At 30.9% G+C, this 15,341-nt stretch overlaps 3 protein-coding genes across 4 annotated transcripts in view; 2 read left to right on the top strand and 1 right to left on the bottom strand.

Annotated features, from left to right (window-relative positions):
• Window positions 1-3,326: 3,326 nt before the first annotated feature.
• LOC142645703 (uncharacterized) lies at window positions 3,327-4,660 on the bottom strand. Its single transcript, XM_075822652.1, has one exon. The coding sequence runs from the start codon at window positions 4,489-4,491 to the stop codon at window positions 3,334-3,336; it is 1,158 nt and encodes a 385-aa protein (XP_075678767.1). The 5' UTR covers window positions 4,492-4,660; the 3' UTR covers window positions 3,327-3,333.
• Window positions 4,661-6,929: 2,269 nt separating this feature from the next.
• On the top strand, window positions 6,930-9,340 carry LOC113793083 (maternal embryonic leucine zipper kinase-like). Its single transcript, XM_027343053.2, has 4 exons — window positions 6,930-7,134; window positions 7,217-8,169; window positions 8,235-8,950; window positions 9,031-9,340. The coding sequence occupies exons 1-4, from the start codon at window positions 7,077-7,079 to the stop codon at window positions 9,206-9,208; spliced, it is 1,905 nt and encodes a 634-aa protein (XP_027198854.2). The 5' UTR covers window positions 6,930-7,076; the 3' UTR covers window positions 9,209-9,340.
• Window positions 9,341-13,070: 3,730 nt separating this feature from the next.
• Window positions 13,071-15,341, top strand: part of LOC113789524 (uncharacterized) — a 35,489-nt gene continuing 33,218 nt past the window's right edge. The window contains exon 1 of one of the 2 annotated variants that reach the window (XM_075822748.1): window positions 13,071-14,507. The gene's annotated coding sequence lies outside the window, so the exon portion shown is untranslated. Of the gene's footprint in view, window positions 14,508-15,277; window positions 15,306-15,341 lie in introns of those variants that run through there. The other variant, XM_075822749.1, reaches the window with a different exon arrangement.

The following is a 15,341-nucleotide window of genomic DNA, read 5'->3' as shown; positions in this document are numbered from 1 at the left end:
TAAATTTTCAATATTATCAATATTTACAGTATTGTATGAATCTAAAATGTCTGTAAAGATTGGACAAGACAATAAATGATTATAATTTTGGTCTGCCTCACAACTCGAGCAGCGCGATGTCGATCCAATATTGAATTTTTTAAAGAGATGGTCGCGTGTAGGGCCATGGCCTGTGGTCAAGCTCGTAATTGCTTGGTTGATGGATAATAATTGGAAATTTTTATTTTCGTTGAGTATGATCACTAACGGTTTAGTACAGTTTTGTTTGATGACATTCAATATTTGATTAGATTCGTTTTTTATCAAAATTGAAAAACTTTTCTTATCGTAGAAGTTGTGACTGGTTTTGATGTTATCGGAAAAAATGTTGGGAAATTCTGATGTAGATTTGTAATTGATACACAACGTCAGTGAATATTGATTTAGTAATTGATACAATTTGATTGTATTTGTTGAAACAAACGTTTCTGATGTTGTGAGGTAAGTTTTTTTTGGGCATCTTAAAAAGATGGAAGTATTTGGTTGCAAATTGTTCAATACCGTTAGTTTTTTGATTGATTTTTTTGTCGTATTGATAATTGCTTCTTCGATACCGGTGTGTGAATAATATTTGGTGTGTAGACAATTTGTCGTAGTATCATTATTAGAGGTAAAATTGGCTACGCAATAAATGAATTGTTTTTCGTGTTTATAATTAATATCAATAATTATTCTGGTGTTCTTCGGTTTGTTTTTTGTTGGGATGATTCTATTATTCAAATAATTGATGATTGATCGATGATGTTTTTTTGGGTATAAATTATTGATTTTTTGTTTACATTTTATGATTTCGATGATTGGGATTGTATTGGTCAATATATTTATACAGTTTATAGGTGTTGATCGATATGCATTGATGGTGTTTCTAAGCATCGCGTTGTCAAGTGTTGTAAGCATTCTTTTCGATCGATTATTTATTTTGTTGAACCATAGTTCAGCTGCGTATAACAAACTTGGCTTGACAAAGCAGTTGTATAAGGTGATGCGTTTTTTGCTGCTCAGACCGAATTTTGCTGATACATAATTTTTAAGAATATTCATATATTTGTATGCATCTGATATTTTTTTTGTGCACGTGTTCATCAAATCTAAGATTATGTGAAAAGATAATGCCAAGAATTTTTGTTGATTCGACACTATTAATTATTGTGGTTGTTGGTGGAATGGTTTTTCTTTTTGATATGAACATCACGTTCGTTTTATCTTTGTTGACTGGTATATTATTGTTTTGGGCCCAATCAAAAATAATTTGAACAGTATTATTGATCAGATTGATTAGTTTTAGACGATCGGTGGCGGAAATGACTAGGGTGAGATCGTCTGCATAGGCTGTAGTGTTGATGTTTGATTCAGATAGGATATTTAGAAGATTATCCAGTGCAATGTTCCACAAGAGTGGTGATAAAACACCACCTTGAGGACATCCTCGTCCCGTCGGATGATGATTACACAATGTGTGATTTGTCTTGACAATGATTTTCCTATTGTTTAAGTAATGTGAGATAATTGAACAGATATATGTTGGACAGTTCAAATTGTCTAAAGAATTCATTATTAATCGGTGGGATGCATTATCGAAGGCACCTTTAAAATCAACAACGATGATGGCCTTGAATTTATTTTTTTGTTGTTCAATATCGTTTATAATTTTAAGTAGTGCATCTTTAGTCGATTTGCCAGCCCGGAAACCAAATTGGTTAGGATTGAGGAGATTATTGCTATCTAAATGGAAAAGCAGAATATTATTAATTATTTTTTCAAAAATTTTTGAGATATGAGATGTGAGTGAGACTGGACGGTAAGAATTGGCAACCAAATAATCTAGTTTGTTTGGTTTTGGGATGATACATGTTTGTGACACCTTCCAAAGATTTGGGAAGTAACCATATGTGCAGCATTTTTCAAAGATTTGATGTAATAGCCTGGACATAGATGATGGTAAATTTTTAAGCATATTGTTGGTAATATTGTCCGGGCCTGGTGCCTTTCTACTGTTAGATTGATGAATTAATGAAAAGGTTTTATGTTTTGGTAGAACTATTGGTATTGGCTGTATTGTTTGAGGTTGGATGGCCAATGATTCATTCGATGGGAACATTTGTTCGATGATAGATTTTAGATTATTTGAGCTAAGCTGGTTATTTAGGATTGGTGCATTGAACATTTTATCCTTGAGCTTATTTTTAATGAATTTAAAAGCATTTCCCCACGGTGTTTCTGTTGATTGGCCATTGTCATTGATGAAATCACACCAGTCTTGTTTGGTTTGATGTTTTACCAGATTTTGTAATTTATCTTTAAGATGTATATATTTATTACGATACATTTCCTTCAATAGTGGGTGTTTTGCTTTGTTCAATTTATTTTTGATTCTTTTTGTTGCTGAATATAACGGACGGATGTTTGAGTTGTGATATACATTGTATTTACGTGGTTCAGGTGAAACTTTAAGTGTTGCGAAGCTTTTATAGGATGCAGAGGTGATTATATTGGCAAATATTTGGGTACATGAATCGATGTCTGTTGGATTTTTGATTTCGTTGATACGGGAATTTAGGTGGTTGATCTCGTCATTATTAAAATTGTTTTGAAATGATATCCAGTCGGCATGTTTTTCGCAAAAGAGCCATGTTGAGGATTGTTTTGATAAGATGGGCTTTTCTGTGTTTAAGGTGTATAGTTGGGGGGTGTGATCGCTAAAAATGTTGTTCAGTTGTTCGTAATTTTTAATTAATGGAAAAGCAGGAGTGTTGGCCAAGGTGAGATCTATAAAACTATTTCTTCCGTCGTTGTGTTTATAAGATGGATTTTTTGTCTTGAACACTTGTAGTTCATATTGTTGGATCATATTTAATATTTGATTGCCTCTACAGGTGTCCTTTTTGCTGTTCCATAAAGTGTGGCTACTGTTTAAGTCGCCGCTAATGATAGTAGCATTGAGAGAATTGTTGTCAAGAAATTTGGAGATTATTTTTAAGTGGTTAGAAATGGATGTATTTGATGGGAGATATATTGATAGTAGAAAGAATTCACAATTTGAGGTGGTAAATTTGGCGGCACATATATCGGTCGATGATAGTTGGATTTGTTGGTGTTTGATGATTTTGTTAAAGATGATGAGAATAGCACGAGGATTTGGGGTGTCTGGTGTAATGATGGTGGTTTTTGAAAACATATTTCGGAAGTTCTTTGGTGGTTCGGAGATTACTGCCAAATCACAAGATTGATTTGATGCTATGTTTATAAGTTCTTTTGTGGCTTTTGAGCTACGGTTTAGGTTAAGTTGTATGATTTTTAGTTGTTGGTTGAATTGAGACGAGATGAAGTATCCACCTGTGGTGGATTAATGTTTATACTTTGTGTTTTTGGATTGAATTTTACGATTTTGTTTTCGTCGTAGCTTGTTGATTCTTTTATTTGTTTTAGTTTAGAATTATAAATAGGGCATTCAGTTGATTGGCACGGATGGTTTTTGTCGGTTGTTGAATTGTTTTCGGTACAGTTGAAGCAGATTGTTGTTTTACATGATTTAATATGAATTTGAAATTCTGATAAAGAGTTGTCGGTTTGAATCGTCGAGAAACATTTTCCACAATTTTTGCAGTTTTTTTTATCTTTTAGTGGACATTCTTTTGTTCTATGGCGAAAGCTTAGGCATCTGTTACATGCACCAATAAGGAAAGTTTCTTCTACTATACTAGCGGTCCAGCCGTGTGTTAAAGTTTGATCATGTATTTTATTATACAAATGTGGTGACACACAAAGAACAGCGTTGTAAAAAAATTTCCGTTTTATTGTATAAAGAATTTTAATATTTTCGGCTTTCAAGTCGAGATTGTCATTTTGTACGATAAGCGTTTGAATTAGATCAGATTCCAAAATTGAATAATCTATGTTTTTGATAATGATTGTTGGGCATTTGGGTTGCGGTTCATACGCTTCGATATGGTTATATATTTTTGTTTCAAGTTGAATTTCATTTAGGAATTTGTTTTTGTTTGTGACGTCACGGAATTTAAAGGCAACGTTGGTTTTGTTGGTTTGTACGTTTACGCATTTAAATTTTGTAGGATTTATTGTATTGCAGATCAGTTCTTTAACTTGACTAGGATTTATATTTGAATTTTGTTTAGGTTTTACTAGAATGGTGATGAGATTTTGGTTTGTTGGTTTCGAAGATAATGCATCTTTGTATGTTTTTACGTTTGTAGATTTGATATTTTCATCTAGTTTCGTGACAATGTTGTTCATCATTAATTGGTTATGGTTTTCCAGGAAGGCCACTTGATCTCGGAGATTTTTAATAAGGGTTTCGGCGCCAATTCGATATTGTTCTGCAGCATCAACTAGTTCCACTGCTGTTACTGAAATATTTGCATTCCTGGAATTTTTCATAAGCAATAATTTCATTTCAGTGATCTTTCCCTTCAGAATGTCGTTTTCCTCGTCCATGATTGGACGGAAAAATCGAATATAGACGGTACGAAGAAACAGCTGATTTTATGAAATGTGAAGACCCGGATTGTATTAAAGGATGATAATCACAATGGTAAGAATATGATTAGAATTAATGAAGAAAAAGAATGAATTTAAAAAAAAAAAGTGAAGATTGATGAAAAAAAAAAAAATAATAATCAAAAAAAAATAATAATCCTGATAATGATGACCATGACTATGACCTATGATTTATAGTTGAGTTAGGTTAGGTTAGGTTGCTTCAAAGCCAAATTTTAGGGAAAATTTTTTTTTTTTTTAAGCGAACAATAATAATAATCATTTTCATTTCCTTTTTTGAAACACATCATCATCAGTGAATCGATTATTTATTAACAGTATACTTCTGAAGAATAATCATCAACATTAACATCATTAGTTTGATTTAATACAATTAGCAAATTTACGAAACACAACGATGGAAAAAATTGCTTAAAAATGAACAAACAATTTTTTTTTTGTTTCCTTACGAAAGAATCTTTCAACTAAAAAACAAAAACATATAAAGATGGTCTTTATTGTTTTTCGTTTTCAAGAATTCTTTCTAATCTCATTTTACGCTTTGTCGCATATAAACAATCGTTGCTTTGGCTGGATCGGTATTTTGCTTGTTGGCGCCCGATCCAGGAACCCATAGAGAGAGAGAGAGAGCGAGAGAACACAAAACACTTTATGGTTTGTTTTTGATACTTTTTTTTTCTCCCTTGTTTTTTCGTTGTTTTTTCGTTGTTTTCCGTGAAGTGAGTGAGTGAGAGAGAAAAATGTTTATATTGTCATTAATAATGGTCATTCGGTTTTGTTTTTTTTCACTCGATTGTCGACTGACCAAACCGAATCGACCGACCGACCGACCGACCGATCATCATTCATTCATTCAACTATGTTTTTGAAGAGTTTTTTTAAAGGAAAAAATTTGGTTCTTAACAAAATCAACCATTTTTTTCCAAAGACGATTTCATATCGGTCAAAACAACAAAACAACCAAAAACAAAAGATTTTTCTGTTTTGTTAAAATGATGGATTTGATTTGAAAATCGATTCAGACATTAATGTTGCTTATTATTATTATTATTATCAATTCAAAAGATACCGTGCAGACACACTTTTTCTTGTTTTGCTTTCAAAACAAAGGCTTTTTGAAGAAATTAAAACTGGAAAAAAAGAAACAGAATTGATCTTTGGATCAATGGAATTATTTTGAATTTCGGCAGTGAAGCCAACTGTCAGAGGGGACAAAATTTGCCTTTATTTACTTTTCAACAATCTTTTCTTTTCAGTGATTGATGAATATCCCATACCAATTGTAATTAAACTTGATGATGACGATGATGGTGATAAATATCAAATGTAATTAAATTAAAAATTCTGTTATCTCGATGATGATAATCATTGAAATGGTTTTCTGGTTGCCATCATCATCATCATCAGTTAAATTAACAAAAATGTTTTTTTTTTTGTTTTTTCATTTGAAAATGGCAATCTTTATTTATCGTTTTTTCTCGCTTTTTTTTCCTCTTAGATAATAATTAAGTTGCTTGAATTTCAGAAATAAGAAAATCAAGAGCTTTTTTTCAAATGAAACAAAAACGTTTTTAATTGAGATGTGAAATGAACAGAAAGCAAAACAAAAAAACAGAGAAAAACTCATTCATTTTCACTAAACATCTTCTTTATTTTGATGTTTTTTCAATTTGATTTGATTTTCGAAACGAAAACGAACAAGAAATGAATGAAGAACAAGCAAATTGAGGAAATAAAATAGCTCTTATCCCAGATGGGTCTCGAATGCAACAACAAAAAAAACCGAAAGAAAGAATTATTGGCTTAACCAATGAACGTTTTGGTATTTGGAATCTGTTTTTCTCGTTCGATGAGATATCAATCCAGAAGATTCATTTCGAAAAGATTTTCTTTGGAATGTCGTTGGTTTGATGATGATGATGACCACATATTGTACCCTGATGAATTTGAATTTGATTCGTAAAAATGTTGAAATGGAGAAAAACAAAAACCACAGAATAAGGAAAAATGATATGAACAAACGATACACTTGTGTGTAATTTAATGAAAATCAACAAACAACAAAATGATAATAACGGTTGTTTAATGTGTTTTTTCTTGATAATTTTCTTTAAAAAAAGAAATCATTAGATTGAAAAAGAAATCAATTAGAAATTGATTCGTGAAAAAAAAACAAATAAACAAATGTATATAGCGCCGCGGGTTATATGAGTGAAAGTGTGAAATAACGGTAATGATTATCTAAAGAAGCATGTCATATTTGAATAACAAAAGACAAACTGACCCCCCCTCCATACACACACAATCACCAATATTAGTCATTTTCATTTGAATTTTACAAAAATTGAATTGAATTGATTCAACGATGAATCATAAATGAGTGAATTTTATTATTTTTCTTTGGTGAAAAATATTGATGATCAATATTGTTTTCTTTGGTTTGAAAATCATTTCATTTTAATTGATTTTGTCACAAATCAAAACATCACAAATCAAATATTAACGAAACAAACCAAATAAAAATGACTGTAAAACATTGTCTAAGTGGATATGAAATTCATATGAAAAAACTTGGTGAAGGTAACAATGAAATTCTGACATTTTTATCCTGATTAACAATTTGTTAAATTCTTTCTTCTCTTGGTTTTTTCCAAACATCAAGGTGGATTTGGTGTCGTACGATTAGGCATCCATCAACTGACCGGACAAAAAGTTGCCATAAAAATTGTTGATAAACGAAAATTAACAAAAGATCTGCATCGAATTAAGAATGAAGTTTCAGCAATGAAAAATCTTTGTCATCCAAATATTGTACAATTATTACAATATGAAGAAAATGATCAATATATTTATTTGATTATGGAATATTGTTCGGGTGGTGAATTATTTGATCATCTTTTATCAAAACATCGTTTACATGAATCCGAATGTAAACGTATATTTATATCATTAATAAATATTCTGAATTATATTCATTCAAAAGGTATTGCACATCGTGATATTAAACCAGAAAATATTCTATTTGATGATCATATGAATATAAAACTTATTGATTTTGGTCTTTGTGCATGTCGTGATACAAATCCATTTGGTTCCCTGGATTGTTTGGCAACTGCATGTGGTTCACCAGCATATGTTGCACCAGAATTACTGAAAGGTACGAACTATTCTGGTCCACCAGTTGATGTATGGAGTACAGGTGTACTACTTTATGTCCTGTTTACCGGTCAATTACCATTTGATTCAGAAAATTTAGCAAAATTATATAATACAATTAAAGAAGGAAATTACGTAATACCAGCACATCTGAATTCAGATGTTAAAGATTTATTAAAACGTATGCTTTGTGTGGATCCAAAAAAACGTATTACCGTTGAGGAAATAATGAAACATAAATGGCTAGCAAATGATAAATTAGCTAGGAAATTTTTCAATCTACATCATTCAAATCAAATTGATCAAAATGATGAATTTATTGATGAAAAAATTCTACTAAAATGTTCAGTAAAATTTCCCTCATTAGATATTAATAATTTACGTAAAATGATTAATGAAAATCTTGATTATCATCGTTCAACTTATCTGTTGATCAGGCAAAAACCTGAATTATATCCGGTAAGTTTTTTTTTGGAAATTTTGAAAAACTTTCAACGTAGAAATTCCGTAATTCTTTGAATTAGGACTTTGATCGATCTTTGTATGAAAAATCAAACCGTCGTCGTAGTCGTTCATTCAATAACATTGATAATCAATATCATCAGATGTTGCCGGAATTGAAAAAAATTGCCAATGCCGTTACTGCTGCTACTGCTGCTGCTGTGGATGATAATAATCGTAGTGAACGACCAATTTCAACACCTAAAAAAACGATAAATTCTTTGAAAAAATCGCAACAACAGCCGCAACCTGTACCTGCAACTGAAAATGTTCAAAGATTTGGTGGTTTACGAACAACAGCAACACCAACAGCAACTGTACGTCGTACACCCGTTAATCGAAATCTTTTCAATCAAGATGGTGGTTTGGTTATTAAAAAACCATCGGCTAAACCATCCGATCTGAAGGAATCAAGCATTCGCAACACCGTAACACCGGTAAAAATAAAAATAACCACGGTGGAAAAGCAAAAATCAAAAAACGATGATAATAATAATAACAAAGAGAATACGACGCCGCAAAAAACTACCGCAATAGCTGCAACACCGAAAAAAACTTTAATCAAATGGTTAAAAGAAATTGCAAGTCCACGACCAACAAATCTACCGAAACGAATATCATCAGCAAATGTTCGTTCATTGAAAAATATTTTCATAACTGGATTTTTTGATCCAGATAAATGTCGTAATCGTATGCTGCAATTATTTAATGATCGTCAGATTAATTGTCAGGAAAAAAAGTAAGTTTTTTTTTCGTAAAAAATGTTTTCAAACAAGTTAACCTCACCTCATTTTTTCTCGCCAACCAACCTAACCTTAGCTATACAATACGTTGTGTAATGTCAGCCAGAAATATAATATTGGTTGCCTGCGAATTGGAAATATTTATCTGTTTTGATGATAATCAACGTATTGTTATACAACATAAACGTATACGTGGTGCATCATGGGATTATTTTAAATTAATGACCGATTTACAATTACAATTAAATCAATGAATTGATTTGATTATTGATTATCAATTATCGATTGAAAAACAATTTTAAATTATTGTTATCGTCACCAACATTCTTGTATTTGTAACTAATTTATGTAACTATAACCAAAAACAAACCAAAAGAAAAACTTTATTGACTTTAATCAAAATTATTGAATTGAGATTTAGTTATATTCAAAATATTAAAAATAAAAATAAAAATCAGGATTTTTTACAAAAGTTTTTTTTTAAATTTGTAAAACTCTTTGGCCTTTAGGGCGCCATCACCAAAGCAATCTTTGGATCAATCGGATGTTTTCTTCATGTTTTCTTTTCTATGTCTGTCGATGGAAAAAATGTTATTTTCTTTTCATTTTCTCTTTTTGAAATATGAATAGTGATCATTTTTTGTTTCTTTCGTATTATTAATGTGTTTACAACATGCATACAAACAAACACAAACATACACAGACACAGAGAGAGAATGAAACAAGCAAGTTTTTCTTTCTTTCCAAATGGAGTGAGGGGAAAAAAATGATCCGTTATATTTCGAAATCGATTCTAATAAATCGAATTGAACTATACAACAGTAAAAAACTAGAACATAACACAAAAAAATAATACAAACATAACACCACATGCAAATGACATGCATAAAAGAAAAAAAAAAAATTGGGAAAATTTATTTCCACTGTATATTGAATATATCCGTAATGTTTGTAAAGATATAGAACGTCAATGAGAATATTCTCTGTGTGTGTGTGTTCCAAATTTTTTGTTTTTCTATGAAAACAAGATAAAACAAGCAATCGAAGAGAGGGGGAATCGAGAGAATCGAAATGAAAATATTATTCCATTTGCCCTTTGCCCAGCTATATATCGAATAGATAATATATGTTTGTTGTTGTTGTTTGATCTTTTTGGCCTTTTTTTTGGTTTGAATTTAAAACCAGAAAAAAAAATGTTAATGTAATGGTGGGGGGAAAGGAGATGAGGAAATGCAAGGGGGCAAACTGGCAAATTATTCATATTTTCGTTTCTCTCTTGCTGTCCGAATTTCTAAGTTTTTATAAATTTTCTTCGTTTTTTCACTCGAAATCGAGAGAGATTTTCGAGAATCGAAATCGGATTTAAAGCAAAAAAAGAGAAGAAAAAAAATTCATTGGAATTCCATAAAGAAGTTTTATGTAAATATGAATTTTTTCTCCACTTTTCTCTGATGAAAAAGAAAAATTTGAACCTAATTTATGGTTTGTTTACATTTCGTTGACTGAACGAAAAAAAAACCATCAAATTAAATTAAAATTTTTGAATGATGATTATCCAAAAGAAGAAGCAAGAAGAAAAGAGTTCTGTTATTGATGATGATGATGATGATTTTTGTTTTGTAAATGACACAATGATTTTTGGCTGTGTTTTGAAATCGAAATCGAATCGGATAACATTATTTTTTTCGGGCAAATGTTTGTTTGGTTTGGTTTGTTTGTAAAGATCAAGGAAAAAAATAGCCATCAATTTATAGAGTGATTAAATTATTTATATATGAATGAAGAGACGCTTTAGTTTATCGATAACGGTTTTTGGATCAGGTTATTTTTCTCCTTTCAAATAAGCGGTTGTTGTTGTTGTTGTTGTGAAGGTTGTTCTTGTTAATCCATTGATGAAAAAATGGATACATTTTTTCGGAATCGAAAGAGAGAGAGAGAGAGAGAGAGAGAGAGAGAGAGAGAGAGAGAGAGAGAGAGAGAGAGAGAGAGAGAGAGAAAAACATATTTTCCAAAGATTCCATAGAAGAAAAAAGCCACAATTCGGTAAACAAGCAAGGATTTCAATTCAATCGACAACAACAACAACAACAATAGCTGAGAAAAAAAAATCTCTAGAATCTAGATCAAAAGACAAACAATCACCGTATGAAAAAAAAACATTGTGAAAACAAAAGAATCTGATCAAACACAAATTGAATTGAATGAAATTCAAAGCAAAACAAGAAAATGAAAGGGATATTCTCTGGGTATATCGGGTAGTAGTATATGTGCGTAACGGTATTGTCAAACAATGGCGACCAAAATTCAAAACAAACAAACAAATAAACCAACCCGAACAACAACAACAGCCAAACAATCCAAACAACAACCCTGAACATAATCTAATTATAATCATTTCTAATTGGATTGATTTTTTGTTTTCTTCTTTTTTGTTTTGTTTCTGGATATATGGATGATGGTTGAAAAAACCGAAAAAAGAACCAAACAACAAATCGAAAAAAAAACAACAAACCAGAAAACAACCAAAAAAACTGGTAAATATTCTGGTTCTACGGATGGGGGATATACAATGTAATCATCATTCATTTCATTTCATCATTCATTTCATTGAAAGTCAATTTCCAAAATAAAGCCAAACCATTCAAACCAAACACACACACACTATGATTGTTTGGAATATTTTTTTTTCGGGATAGAATCTGCTTATAGACAAAACAACGACGATGATTATGACGATGATGATGACAAAGATGATGATTGATTTGAATTGATGATGGTTTGTGTTGAATGAAAATGAAATGAATGATGATTATATCCATCATCATCATTATCATCAATTTAGTCAACAGAAAAGTCTGTGAGAAAAGAAGAAAAAGAAAAAAAAAGCCTATCTGAAAGAACGAATTGAATATGGTGAGGATGTCTTGTTGTTGTTCAAGAAATTTGTCTCCAGAATAATAATAGTGACCATAATAATTTTCTCGGAAAAATGAACGACAATGATGATGATCTCTCAGTGGTGGTGACAACACAGAGAAAATTCATTTATGAAAAACCAAAAAGAAGAAGAACAGAATTTTTTTTTTTTTGATCATGAAACTAACCCCTCACTCTCTCCCCACTGATTATATCAGAATAAAAATCAATCTATCAATCAAATCTATATATATGCGGTTGGTGGATACAAAAAAAGCTGAATAACAATGAATGAATGAATGGAGAAAAGTATTAACCCAGAGAAAACATTGTGAGATAATAATAATATTAGTTAAGTGGACACAACATACACACAGTAGTCTTGTAGTTGTACAATGTTTTCTGCTACAAATGGCTGTTCCAAAAATAGACAAAAACAAAACAAGAACAAAAAAACAAAATTATCATTGAATTAATTGATAATTGACCGACATTATAACATTAATCATAGTCATCATCATCATTGGACAATGTTTTTTTTTGGCTTGACTTGGCTTGTTTGTCAATGGAAGGGAAAAAAAATAAGGGAAGAGGAAAACGCAAGGCAATCATAATGATAATAATGCAATTAGCAAATGTAAAGTGTGTGTATTGCATGTTGTAATGACCACTAGTTTTTTCTTTTTTGTCGGTGATGATGATGATACAAAATTGATCCATTGATGATGATGATGGTCATTATCATCATTAAATTGGATTGGATTTTTTTGAGGAGAGGGGGAAGTATTTGGAAAATCAGTGCGATACACTGACATTACAAATGCCGCTACGACAACAGCCATCTAATTTAGAATATCCAGAATATTCTTCTTCTTACTGAATTACAGAATAGAAATGTTTCCAATTGAAACTTGAATCAATAGTCTTTTACTATGTGCTACTATGCTTGTCATCATTGCTACTAGTCGTTTTACGAAAAAAGAAAAAGTAAAAGAGAATCACGCAGAAAGAATAGAAAACAAAAAGAGATTCTCGGCGATTCTTTTTGGAAACTCCTTCTTCTTCTTTTTGAGGAATTTCAAACAACATATTTATCGTCTGTTTCGTTTATCGTTTGTGGATTCTGAAAATCATCACCAACCATGATTTTTTTTTTTCTGTATCAAACTTTGAACACACAGATACATTTCATTTCATCAAAATCAACCATACCGAATCGATCGAAAACTTTTATCATCCAAAATAAAATGACCATCAATATTTAAACCTTTCAAACAGGTGTTTGGTGATAATCATTATTTTTGGATATTGCTAAAGACATATGTCATTTTTCCGAAAGAAGAAAAATTCTGGTTAATTTTTTGTTTCGGGTGTTCTGTCTCAACAACAACAAATACATAACTTTCATCGACTTGTCATTGTTTTGGTTATTTCTTTTGATTGTCTTCATTTTTTTCTATTCATTCAATTCAATTCAATTCAAGAATTTTTCTTCTTTGACAACCGGGCGTGTTTGTCTGTGTGTGTGTGTGCGAATGCTGGGTTAATTCATTTGTCAAAATTTTTGGCTTTTTTCTTTTTTGAATGAATTATTATGTGATTATAATGGTGGTGGTGAACAAATGTCCAGTTCGGTGATTTTTTTCTTTTTCGATTTTTTGAATAAACCCTCGATTGACATATTTTCTCTTTGTTGTTCGGTTTGATTCTTGGATTTGGCTGTCCGGTTTGAATTTGAAAACTGTGAAAAATTTTTCGATACAAAAAACAATCAAATTCTTGACTGTGTGTTTGTTTGGTGTGCCAATAAAAGAATCAAAAATCAAATCAAATCAATTTCGATTTGATTTGATTTGATTGTACAGAAAAATGTTTGGACAACAATATTATCATCGGATGTCATTTATGTCAAGTCAAACTAGACGTCATCATTTCATAGTAGTGAAAACATAATTTAATAATGTTTTTGATTATTTTTCTGTTGCTTGTTGTTGCTCGAAAAGATCAAATCAATTTTGATCAATTTCTTTGTGTGTGACATTCCATGATCGACCTTCTAACAACAACAGAATCAAGAATCGATTGACTTTCTCTCTCTCTCCTCCCTCAAATTCTGTATTGAATTGCGAGCGTGTTCAGTGTGTTTGAAAATCCCAACGATGATGGAATCAAATCAATCAAATTAAATCAAATCAAATCGAATGAAACAATGAAAAAAAAAATTCACACTGAGAATCGAATCGATTGATCCGATGAATTTGATATGAGAGAAGAAATCATTGCTAATAATTTCTTTCTGAAAAACTTAACCCACTTGTCAAAAATACACCCAAAAATTTTGAATATCAAAAACGATCTGTGGGACTTAATTTCAATCTGTCAATATATTTAGCCAAAAACAAAATAACAACTGAAACAACAAGAATTGCGTGCTTTTTCCCAGAAAAAACCAAAACAAATCAAATATTTTGGCTGATAGAGATGGATCAAACGAACAGACCAGAGAGAGAAAGAGAGAAACAAATGTCATCATCTTGTTGTTGAATCATAATTTTTAACCCCCGCTTGTCATTCATATTCATAATCATCATCATTGATGATGACAATCGATTCTTCCATATCCACATATAAAAAAAGGTAAGAATCGACAAACAAACAAACAAACAATGAATATTCTTAATAACACAAATTGAATGATAACCAGAAAAACCAAAAATTTCAACCAGAAAAAATTCATTCACTTTCGCCAATACAAAATTGGTGTGGTCGTTTAGTTTTTGGTTTAGTTCTGGTTTTTGGTATTTTGGTTTGAGTTTCAAATTCTTCTTACGTCGTCATTTGTTTGTCGTCATCGTTTGTTGGTTATGTTGTCAACCAACCAACATACAACACAAACATATAATGACTAACTAATATAACAAAATTTTGACAACTTAAAGACTTGCATATAATGATGGCTATCCGTTGTTTTCAAATTAATATATTCATATTTTTCATTGCTTTCGAATTGCTTTTCTACTTGATTATCGTCCACCCCAGTCCAGAATCGAGAATTCTCCATAGAATCTATGCAAAAGAAAAATAGAAGAAAAATTTCAAATAGGAAAAAAATCAGTCAGTCAGTCAAAAGAAACTTTTGGGAAAAAACTTTCAATCAAATCAATACTACGGTGGTGTTTCCGTTTCTTCGATGAATTTTTGTTTCTGGTAAAAGCAAGAGAGAGAAAAGAAGATTCATTCGATTTCTTTTCCGTCATTTCTTTATTTTTTTTCAGTTTTTCAAGATAAATCGAGTAAGAAGAGAGAATTCCATTGTCTCGATTATTATTATGATGATGTCTATAAATGATGATGACAATTTTCTTCTTGTTGTTTTCTAGCTATCCGGATATTTTTCAAGTGCAAGTGATTTTCTTTGATCATCGAAAACTATGTGTATGTATGGTGTATGGTGTGTGTGTATATGGTGTA

This window comes from Dermatophagoides pteronyssinus, unplaced genomic scaffold (assembly GCF_027571235.1).
Source record: "Dermatophagoides pteronyssinus isolate colony J.1.1.1.1 unplaced genomic scaffold, Derpt_VIB-CSIC_2022.12 sq0019, whole genome shotgun sequence".
In the NCBI taxonomy this organism is placed as follows: domain Eukaryota; kingdom Metazoa; phylum Arthropoda; class Arachnida; order Sarcoptiformes; family Pyroglyphidae; genus Dermatophagoides; species Dermatophagoides pteronyssinus.
Note: the sequence above shows the minus strand (reverse complement) of the source record. Positions and strands in the feature narration are given on the sequence as shown.

Excerpts from the sequence above, each read along its gene's own strand:
- LOC142645703 (XM_075822652.1), bottom strand. The coding sequence starts at position 4,491 with ATGGACGAGGAAAACGACATTCTGAAGGGAAAGATCACTGAAATGAAA.
- LOC113793083 (XM_027343053.2), top strand. The coding sequence starts at position 7,077 with ATGACTGTAAAACATTGTCTAAGTGGATATGAAATTCATATGAAAAAA. Across the intron at positions 7,135-7,216 it reads TATGAAAAAACTTGGTGAAG|GTGGATTTGGTGTCGTACGA; the intron begins GTAACAATGAAA and ends CCAAACATCAAG. Across the intron at positions 8,170-8,234 it reads AAAAACCTGAATTATATCCG|GACTTTGATCGATCTTTGTA; the intron begins GTAAGTTTTTTT and ends TCTTTGAATTAG.